Raw genomic sequence first — 11,742 nt, 5'->3', positions numbered from 1 at the left:
TAGTACTCTTTAAGTCTTAATTCTTAAAATAGATTCCACATACTTTTTTTGTTACTTGATAAATAGATTTAGACTTTAGAGTCTCATATTTAGTGTTTTGTGATTAAAATATATTTTTTGAATACTTTTGAAATAATTTTTTTTTCTTACCAACTTACTTGATTCAAAAATTAAATTTTAGGATGTATACAAATAACAAATTGTGCAATTGAAAATTTTGTGCTCATTGACTCATATATTGCTAATTATTGCTTGTGGTGTTGAAAGATCAAATAGATATATTAATTGTTGTTTGGGTTGTTGATAGAAAGTTATAGATTTCAATAAAAATTAATTGAATTATGTGAATTAATTCTATGATAAAATTGATTTTTTTGCAGAAATTTATCTTTGTAAATTGAGATGGATAAGTATGTCACAAGATCGAAAATTGGGCATCCAAGTTCTAGCTCTACTCATCCATCTACCGCTTCAACCATAGCTCCGAAAATTCAAAGGAAAACATTTATTTCAGATGTTGATTTAGAATCTCTTGAAGCTGATCCGGGAATTAGAAAGCCCATTGCAGAATATAATCCTAATATACGTGATGATATTAGGAGATATTATATTCTTAAAAAGCCTTGCCAACCTAAGGATCATAAATTTCCTAAAACTAAGTTTGGGAAGGAAATGCGGCAATTTTTTCCTGATTGGTTTAATGGCCGTAAGTGGTTGGAGTATAGCATAACAAAAGATGCTGCATTTTGTTTGTGTTGCTATTTGTTTAAAAATGAATGTGAAAGTCGTGGATATGTGGTTGATGCTGCTTTCACAAAGACTGGCTATAGAGCTTGGAACAAAGCTACTGAAAGATTTAGAGCTCATGTTGGAGATATAAATAGCATCCACAACAAGTGTTTCAACAAGATGCTTGATTTGATGAATCAATCACAGTCAATACGCACTTCCTTTGATAAAAAGTCCCAGAAAGAAAAAAAGTGAGTATCGGCGTCGCTTGAGTGCTTTAGTTGATGTGACAGATTTCTCTTGAAATTAGGATTATCATTCCGTGGACATGATGAGAGTCGATCTTCTTCAAATAGAGGTATTTTTCTTGAACTTTTGCAATGGTATGGAGATATTAATGAAGATGTTGGAAGCATTATTTTAGAAAAAGCTCCAAAAAATGAAATGATGTGTTCTCCAAGTATTCAAAAGGATATTGTTGATTCTTGTGCTAAGGAAACAATCAAATCTATTCTTGAAGATTTAGATGGGGATTATTTTGGGATACTAGTCGATGAATCAAAGGATGTATTACACAAGGAGCAAATGGCACTTGTTTTGAGATATGTTAACAAAGAAGGAGAAGTGATAGAGCGATTTGTTGGTATTATTCATGTTAGTGATACATCTGCTTGTTCATTAAAGGAAGCAATATACTCTTTTCTTTCAGATCACTCATTAAGTCCATCCCAAATATGTGGGCAATGTTATGATGGAGCTAGCAATATTCAAGGACATCTAAATGGTCTTAAAACTTTGATTTTAAATGAGACTCCATCGGCATATTGCATTCATTGTTTTGCCCACCAATTGCAGTTAACACTAGTGGCTCTTACAAAGAAGGATTCAAATGTAGATGACTTTTTTTGCTTAGTTACTAATGTGTTAAATATTGTTGGAGCATCTTTTAAGCGCAGGGATTTACTTTGGAAACACCAAGCTGAACAGTTAGAGGAGTTGCTCATATCAGGGGAAGTGCATACTGGGCGAGGATTAAATCAAGAACATGGGCTTCAGCGGCCAGGTGATACTCATTGGGGTTCTCATTGTAGAACATTAGATAATCTTATTGTTTTATTTCCATCAGTTATTCATGTGCTTGAATTTACTGGATGCGAGTGTCCAAACTATACTGATAGACTTCTTGCTAAAACTTTTGTGGATATGATTAAGAAATTTGATTTTGCCTTTATGCTGCACTTGATGTGGAAAGTTCTTATGATGACAAATGAATTGAACTTCTCATTACAAAGGATGGATCAAGATATTGTCAATGCTATGGGATTTCTTGCTCTTACAAAGCAAAGATTACAAAATATGAGGGATAATGAATTCGAATCATTAATGGATGATGTCTCTTCTTTTGGTGATAAACATGATATAGTCATTCCGGAGATGGATGCTAGCTACTTTCCTGGGAAGTCAAAGCGTAAAGCTCTTGATGTTACATATTCTCATCATTTGTGTGTTGAAATATTTTATGCTATTATTGATTTGCATCTTCAAGAGCTTAATAATCGTTTTGATGCTGTGAGTACAGACTTACTTCTCGGTATGGCTAGTTTGAATCTAGTTAATTCATTTGGTAGTTTTGATAAGGGCAAGAAAATGAGGTTGGCTGAATATTATATGAATGAGTTTGACAACAACAAGCTTCAGGATCTTTGTGTCCAAACTATACTGATAGACTTCTTGCTAAAACTTTTGTGGATATGATTAAGAAATTTGATTTTGCCTTTATGCTGCACTTGATGTGGAAAGTTCTTATGATGACAAATGAATTGAACTTCTCATTACAAAGGATGGATCAAGATATTGTCAATGCTATGGGATTTCTTGCTCTTACAAAGCAAAGATTACAAAATATGAGGGATAATGAATTCGAATCATTAATGGATGATGTCTCTTCTTTTGGTGATAAACATGATATAGTCATTCCGGAGATGGATGCTAGCTACTTTCCTGGGAAGTCAAAGCGTAAAGCTCTTGATGTTACATATTCTCATCATTTGTGTGTTGAAATATTTTATGCTATTATTGATTTGCATCTTCAAGAGCTTAATAATCGTTTTGATGCTGTGAGTACAGACTTACTTCTCGGTATGGCTAGTTTGAATCTAGTTAATTCATTTGGTAGTTTTGATAAGGGCAAGAAAATGAGGTTGGCTGAATATTATATGAATGAGTTTGACAACAACAAGCTTCAGGATCTTAGTTTTCAGCTTGATAGCTTTATAGTTTATGTCTGTGGTTCTGACAAGAGGTTCTTCAACTTGAAAGGAATTAGTGATCTTGCTAAAGTATTGGTCAAGTCAGATTTGCATCAAATTTGGCCACTTGTTTATTTGCTTATCAAGTTGACTCTCATTCTTCCCGTTGCTACTGCTTCTGTGGAACGAGCTTTCTCATCCATGAAGTATATTAAAAATGAACTTCGCAATAGTATTGGTGATGAATTTTTGAATGGTTGTTTAGTTTGCTATGTAGAGCGTAAGATATTCGCAAATGTAAGCAATGATGCTATTAATTTATCGTTTTCAACATATGAAAAGTCGTCGAGCACAATTATAACTTTTAAGACTAGAAGTCTCTTTTTGTAATGATAATATTACTAGTAGGTCATTGTGACTTATAACTAGTGGTTGTTTTTGATGATGATAATATTAATCGTTGTTTTATTTGTTTTACTTTTTTTTATTAAAGAGTTTGAGTTAGTATTCGTTTACTTTTTTTATTAAAGAGTTTGAGTTAGTATACGCTTACATTATGTGATTGCTAACATGTTTATGTTAAAGGAAGTGAGCACCCACAACCTTCAAATCCTGGATCCGCCACTGGTCAATACAACAATATAATCACATGCACATATCGAACATATACAATATCATCAACATATACGAACAATGAACGACTTCACGATTCTCACATAACACAATTATATCAATTTAGAGCAACATACCGTCTTCCAATATCAATCATCATTAGATATGAACGAACTCATCACAAGTAGATACACAACACAATTCAATGGTCCTCTCACGGAACCCAATTCAATGGCCCTCTCATGGAACCCACACCCAAACAATTAGCATACCGGAACGTGGTATCCGAACTCATAATTATGCCAGAACGTGACAACCGATCCCAATTAGTTATGCCGGAACATGGTTGCTGATCCCATATTTATGTCGAAACGTGGCAACTGATCCTATAATTATGTCGAAAAGTGACAATCCGATCCAAGTTAGTTATGCCGGAACGTGGCAATTTGATCCCATTCACACACCACAATCACAAACACAAATACATCATCAAGATCATACATTTAAATTACGATTTCATGGCAATGATATTCATCTATCTCATTTACAACAAGTGTGATCAACATTGCAACATTCACATACATACATGTATCATAATGAAGCAAGAACAAACATACATCACACAATCATAGAATCACAATCATCACCTACCTCGAAACAAGCTTTAAACCCTAAGAAACTTGATCCTTCCCTTTCCGGATTCGTTCCGCTTGTTCTTGGTCTACAAATAATCATAATAACACGGGAATCAATAAACAATCACTAATTACCCGAATTACTAACAATTCTATGAACCCTAGATCATACCCATGATCCCAATTATCCAAATTAGGATTGTTTCCACCATAGAATCTATAACAAAATCTCCCCCCATCAATATTCACCCATTCTATTACGTTCTATGGATCGAAAAATAGATTCGGAGAGTGAAAAGCTTACGTTTAGCCTCAAGAATAGTGAAAAACGGTCAAGAAGTCGCCTGGGGTCGTCTCCTTAGCTCTAAAAATCGAAAAGTGCATACTGAGGTCGTTTAGGGGTTTATTAACGACTTTAATTCGCGTCGAGACCGCCACAGCTGCCACCACCTCGCCACAACGACGACACCAAAGCAGCAAACATTCCCGTCAAAATGGCCAAAACGAAACAGAGAGCTATTTCAAGAACTCCAAAATTCTCATTTCACATCACACCTCTAACCCACGACGCTTAGTAAATATCCTTTATGCTAAGATCGATTCCGGGAGTTCTACTTGCCCGAATTCAATTTCGTAAAGTCGTACCGATTCCTTAACGAGCTATCTAACTACTCATGTAATCAAAATCATAAGCGATTCACCCAATTGTTACCAGATTTTCCTACACCTCAAAGACTCCGATTTCGTCTAAATCTGGACAAAGTTGGGAAAATTCTTTCTGACCCCAATTCTTTCTCCATTAGCTCTTCCATAACGACGAAAATCAGATCGTTACAGAAAAAAAATTAATGTGAACAAATCTCCCTGTTAAGCTGATTGTATATTTTTCTGCTCTATCTGCTTGTATATGACTTATGAAAAACATTAAGCTTTCTTCAAAAACGTCTCCATTTGATAGTGCTATAAAAAAGTAAAGTAGTTTATCATTTGCTAGGCACTTGAGACATATGGCCAACATGAAAGAGGTGTAATGCAAATATTTAACCAAAGCCGATTATGTTTCTTGGTATAGGAAAGGTAAACATTTATTATATAAGAAAATGACAAATCCACATTAGGATGGCCTTTAACTCTTATATATACTATAAATAACATGACAGAAAAATTAGCTTTCCCTTGTAGGAGAACATTATACAAACGCTTCACTTTCCAGCTTTCTACCTCTCATTGTTATTGAACTGATAAGACATTAGCAAGTCAGAGAATATCCATTTAGTGATTCATTGACCATATTCTAGAGCTGAAGGTTTTCAATTAAACACTGTCCAAGCTAAGGGAATCCTTTTTAAGTAGCACCAACCAAGGGAACGCGAGGTCGTCGTCATATGAGTTTATTATATGTGCATAAAATTACTGATCATAATCTTCAGGTTTCAGAAGTCCTGTGAAAATCGATAATTATCCAATAGTAATTTAAATTGAAATGCAATTACGAACTCTGTTTCTTATTATGATTTATGATATATAAAAATAGCAATTACATAAGACTCAATCTTTATGAATAAAGATAATGCACTCTTCACTAAATTGAATGCGACAAAAAATATGAGCTTTACATCGTCTTTTTAAAATAAGTCCAGATTTTTTATGTGTATTCAGATTTATAGAGATTTAAATTTATAGCATGCAACATATAGAGATTCACAATGTTATAATGAAAAATAAAAAAATATATAAAAAGAGAGTAAAAATTCGTCTTTATTGAAGAATCGAAGAAAAGTCCTTTTGCTAGAGGTTTAAAATTAGTACTCCCTCCGTTCCATTTTATGTGACACTTTTTAGATTTTGAGATTCAAATAAATCTATCTTTGACCAAAAATTGTTCATAGATTTTTTAAGCATTTTGAATTATCAATTATTGGGACTTATAATATTTTTTTACGTAGTTTACAAATATATAAATTTTATTTCAAAAAAATTGAAGATTAATGCGCAAATTCTCGATCAAACTTAAATTGTTTTGACTCTCGAAAAACAAAAAGTGCCACATAAATTGAAATGGAGGGAGAATACAACAGAGTCCCAAAATTACGAGTATGAGACCAACTATTTTCAACGAAAGTTCGATCACTTCAGCTTTGCTGATCTACCTTCATTTCGACAGTTTTACCTAATCAATTTCCACATAAGGCTTACAGTAGTCAAATAGTCATGTATATACATGCATGTACAAATCAATACACAGTTAAAAGTAACACACAATTAGTTTTAAAATTCTTCCTAAGTTCATTTTCCACTTTTTGTTCCTTTCTGTATAGCAATCTTATGAAGCAACAAAATTGAAACAAAAATCAAGCCAATTGAATGAAAAATCAATGAAAAGAGAGATAAAACCAAAAAGAAAAAAAAAAGAAAATCAAATCTTAATTGTACAGAGAAAAAACTTTAGCATGAATAAATGGAAGAAGAAGAAGGTGGAATTGTACAAAACTCTTCCATGAAGATTTAATTGAGCATGGAGTTTTTCAAGGGATGGAGAATATGAAGAGATTTTAGGGTTTGTAGAAAAAGTGAACAAGGATATTGGATGGAAACACACGTGTTTTGCAGATACAATATACACGTATATTATTTAGAGAGGAATGTAAAATTACCAATTTAGCCATGTCTTTACAACTTTTTGGTACAGTCCATATTACTTTCGGTACACCACTTTATTGCAGTGTTCGTCCTAGCCTTATTGGCTTAAATATTTAATAAATAAACTAGAAGGGAGAGTCCGTGCATCGCACGGGCCCAACATGACTAATTTGATTGATTAATTTTATTCAACTTGGATAAAATTGGTAATAAAGAGTGTTATAATTTTTCTATTGATTGAATCGTAGCAACATATACAAATTAAAGATATCCCAAGTATCCTGACTATAAGTTGAGAAAGTAAACACATCTTTAAAAGAAAATGCCCTTTGTAGTTCATGTGATCAAGAATTTTTGAGGATTGAAATAATTGAATTCTCTTGTGAAAAATCAAGCCTGCAATGTTTCAAAAGTAAACTTTAAACACCAAAATATATAATTACATATTTGAGAAACCTTGTAACACAAAGTAAAAGTTCAAAAAGCACACAAAGTTGAACACTTGAGACTCAAACTGACGTAAAGTGTTTTACACAAATAATTGTGAATAACTTTTGTCTAGCAGGTGACAATTTCTTCAACTAATGAACTAAGCCTATGAACTGACGCATCCCGTTCAACCTTGCCAACAATTAAAAAGCTATCAGCTATCTCGTAATTCTCAAAAAAGACTCTTAAGACTCCAACTTTCATAATTTTACACAAAACGTCTATCAAGATATGTGTAGTTCAGTGAATATCTTTTTTGACTTCACTAAAGAATTTCTTTGGACAACTATTGAGGCAAATGAAAGCAAAGACATATAAAAGCTCAGAATACCGAACATATGAGGATACAACATATGTGACAAATCAGAATATGTTTACGTCTACAACGAAACAGAGAGAGATCAAAAAGCAAATCTATCTACAATGCTAAAAGAAAATGCAAATCAAACATGAGGAAAGCAGAGCTCAAAGTTGCACCCAATTTTAGATTAAAAAGATCTTCATATACCAGAAAGAATTTGGATCTAAAATTTCAAAAATTCGAAAAAATTAAAATCAGTGAAAGCACCAGAGGAATATACGAAGAAAGAGGATAAAAAAGATGCTCTAGGCAAGACTTAAGTTTAGTCCTATTAATATACAGGAAATTGTTTGCAGCATGCATGTAAAATCACATATTTTAAGTAGAAATTACCAGCAAATAAGTGCAAGATTTATGGGATAACTTACCAATTAGTAGATAAGAATATTATAACTATTCGCAATTGATGTGGTGGCTCTTGGGTCTTGAAGGCTTCCAAAGTGTCTAAAACTCTTCTCAAATCGAGTTCGGAACCTAAATAAGTCACAAAAACATAAAAGTGGCCAAAATAAGCCACTACTTTAGTAAGTAATTAAAATAGGCTTAGTGGAAGAAAAAATTCAACTTTATCTAATATTCTAAACGTTTTCCGTTAGTCTCATAATGTGTATATTTTAATATATAACGAAACTATTTCCTACACTTCATAAAATGGAACTATTTCTTACACTTTATAAAGTGTAAGTTTTTCTTACACTTTGTAAAGTAACTTTTTCTTACACTTTATAAAAAGTTATTTTACCTTTTTACTTTCTTCTTCTCCCCTTTCACTGTCATGGCATCCTAACTTTTTTCACTTTGAAGATTAACAGTTGATGGTCCCAATCCAACAACTGAAGCGGCCCTACACTAAAAAATCAAAATCTTGAAAGATTGGAGTAGCACAACCCGACAACATAACAATCCGACCCTACAAATTATATAAATTAGGTATTTTTTTCCATCTCATATTTTCATTACTTTAAAATGATGTTGTAATTTGTTCAAAATTTCAGCAAGTCTTATACAATGTGTATTCAATTACTAAATATTGAGTTAGAAAAAAAAGTCTTTAATACGAAATATGCGAAAGGAATTACATTGTTGGATTCGTATTGCAAAATAGTATTTGGCTACGGTTGAATTACACCTTTTCGTCTCATGTTTTTTTTTATTCTAGATAGACACTCATATTCATTTGTTCTTGCTGGCCTGTATTAACTTTACCATGTGCAATGTGCCCAAACTACCATTTAGATCCCATCAAAGTACAAAAAATAAATAATAGTCAAGTATTATTTTTATGCACATAAATTGTGTCCAGATCCTTATAAAAATTGACAATAAATTGAGATTGCACAAATGGCTATATTCTTGTTAATTCAGTTGGTTAAATTTGTCCGCAAAACTGAACACAAAATTCATCAACCATATAGTCATCCCTCAATTGTTCCAATAGATGGTTCCATCTATTTCTCTTTAGGTCTATGTTCCTTTTGGTTTTTTTTTTCTATTTTATTTTCTTGTGGTTGACTTGACAAATAACACATTGAATTGACTTGCTGAAGTTAGAGATTCTTTAGTTCTCGTACAATTATTCGTTTGAAGATAGTTCACGGTTTAATTTGCCAAGATATAATTATATTAAACGAATTAATAGAATTTTTCTTACAGAATATAATGGAGTGTGTTGTGAATCCTGGACCGATTGATCGTACACTTCTTCTCTTTCAGCATGAGCATAAATCAAAATTGTTATGAAAAGGTGAGATATCATTTAGTAGCCTTATGAGGACGGTGCGCATGAATGATGCCTGGAATTTATTTCGTTTGCATCGACCTCATGGACGTGTTGAAGAGATCTTACGTAGGTCAGGACTGTATGTGTGGGCAGGATGCAGTATGACCATGCCCTTGTTACAACTATGGTTGAGCGTTGGAGGCCAGAGACTCATTGCTTTCACTTACCTTTTGGTGAGGTCACGATTACATTACAGGATGTGCTGGTCTTGTTTGGTTTGCGCATCGATAGTGATATTGTGTACATGCAGGATGCTGCACAGAGGATTCGTCCATGGCCTACTTTATTAGAGACACTCTCAGGATGCGCCATAGCACCTGCTGATATAGATGGAGCGAGCCGAGTGAGGATACATAACATTACCGGCTAGTTGTGAGATCAGTTACACGTAGATCCGATAAGAGATGCTACTCCAATGGAGCGGGTTGAGAAAGTTTCTAGACTTTATATGCTTGTTATATTGGGGGGCATCTTATTACCAAACACGTCGGGGAACCTTATTAGCTTACAATACTTGGCGTTCCTAGATCCCATCCACGACGTAGGTAAGTACAGTTGGGGCAGTGCAGTGTTGGCCTACTTGTATCGTGCACTTTGTCGGGCATCTATTGATAATGTGGTTGACATTTAAGGATTTATTCCTCTCCTTCAGGTAACTTTACGTACTAAAGTTTTAAAATACATTCAAATACAAAGAATCTTTTAACATTACACTGTACAAGAATTATTTTTCGATATTCAATTTTTTAATATATTTAAATTCCATACAAATAATTTCTAAAAATTATTAAAAATAGATATATGTAATTGCTAATTTTTTGTTTGTTAATGATGATAGTTTAATTATTTTGTTTGTCACATTAAGGTTTGGTGTTGGGAGAGGATCTTTCATGTACAACCATCAGCTCCTCTGCCGCATGATGGTGACGTACTACTTCCATATGCTAGGCGATGGACGTGTGAAATTTATAGGGATACTGAGTCACATCATGTTCTTATCCCGATTAGAGACCAGCTAGACCGCATGACGAAGGATCAAGTACATCAAATAAATTTTGCAACTCTTTACTAGTTTTTTAAAGAATGTGAACATAAAGGATCTTCCGGTCAAAAAGAGGAAGAGGGACGATGAAGATGAGGATGGATATACGGGACTTAGACTGCGAGATGTTCTACGAATTTCAAAAAAGGGTTGTGGAACATAATATTATTATTTTTGTGTATGTATCTTTTTTTTGAGGGTGTATAGTATTATTATTTTAATTATATATAGTTATTATTTTGTGTATGTATTTTTTTTATAAAAAAAGTGAATGAAAAAATTTGAAAATATAAACATGACTCGAGGATGATCAAAAATATGAATAAAAAGTTGCATAGAAATTGATACAAGAATAAATTAACACAGGTAAACATCTTTCTTTAGCTACTACAATCATATGAGGCGTATGATCAAAAATACGAATAAAAAGTTGCATAGAAATTGATACAAGAATAAATTAACACAGGTAAACATCTTTCTTTAGCTACTACAATCATATGAGGCGTTTCGAGCTCGTGAAGGACAGTTGGGCCTATTATGGCCTATTTGTTTGCACGTTGAGCACTTGCGAGTGAATGTACTTGCGGGAACATCCATTTCATTATGTATACGGGTGATTTTATTTACACCCACTTTTCGTAAATATTTTTTATTTGCTATCATAAGAAAAGGACTATCAGGCCAATACTTTTCACCGCCGAGTGGATTGAATTGTCCAGAGTAGGCTTTTTTGTAACTACACACGCTGAATTCTGGTGCCATATGCTCCCATGCTTGATACCCAATTTGGTCAAATTCCTTTATTGCACAAGAACACGGAATGTGGTATGATTGTCACACTACTAAAAAAACAGTGAATACCGACCTAAAAATTTCCGACCTCAAATGGAGGTCGGTATTTACAAGTAGTCGGTTTTTATGCAAAATAAAGCGGGAAAACCAAATTCCGACCTCCAGAGGTCGGAATTTTTCCCGGAAAAAATGAATTACAATAAAAATACCGACCTCCCGACCTCATGAGGTCGGTATTTTTTATATTTAATTGAGAAAATAATACCGACATCAAGAGGTCGGTTTTTATTGTAATTCATTTTTTCCGGGAAAAATTCCGACCTCTGGAGGTCGGAATTTGGTTTTCCCGCTTTATTTTGCATAAAAACCGACTACTTGTAAATACCGACCTCCGGAGGTCGGAAATTACCGAC

General features: G+C 33.5%; 2 protein-coding genes across 2 annotated transcripts; both read left to right on the top strand.

The window, feature by feature from the left end:
• The first annotated feature begins 402 nt into the window (after positions 1-402).
• LOC102601258 (zinc finger MYM-type protein 1-like) lies at positions 403-2,484 on the top strand. The gene is made up of 2 exons (XM_015304824.1): positions 403-980; positions 1,023-2,484. The coding sequence occupies exons 1-2, from the start codon at positions 403-405 to the stop codon at positions 2,482-2,484; spliced, it is 2,040 nt and encodes a 679-aa protein (XP_015160310.1).
• An 86-nt stretch (positions 2,485-2,570) lies between these two features.
• LOC107058741 (uncharacterized) lies at positions 2,571-3,368 on the top strand. The gene has a single exon (XM_015304823.1). It carries the CDS (start codon positions 2,571-2,573, stop codon positions 3,366-3,368), a length of 798 nt encoding a protein of 265 aa, XP_015160309.1.
• The last annotated feature ends 8,374 nt before the right edge of the window (positions 3,369-11,742 follow it).

The sequence above is a fragment of the Solanum tuberosum genome, unplaced genomic scaffold (assembly GCF_000226075.1).
Source record: "Solanum tuberosum cultivar DM 1-3 516 R44 unplaced genomic scaffold, SolTub_3.0 scf00617, whole genome shotgun sequence".
Classification (NCBI taxonomy): Eukaryota; Viridiplantae; Streptophyta; class Magnoliopsida; order Solanales; family Solanaceae; genus Solanum; species Solanum tuberosum.
The sequence above is the reverse complement of the archived record's forward strand: the minus strand, read 5'-3'. Positions and strand labels throughout refer to the sequence as shown.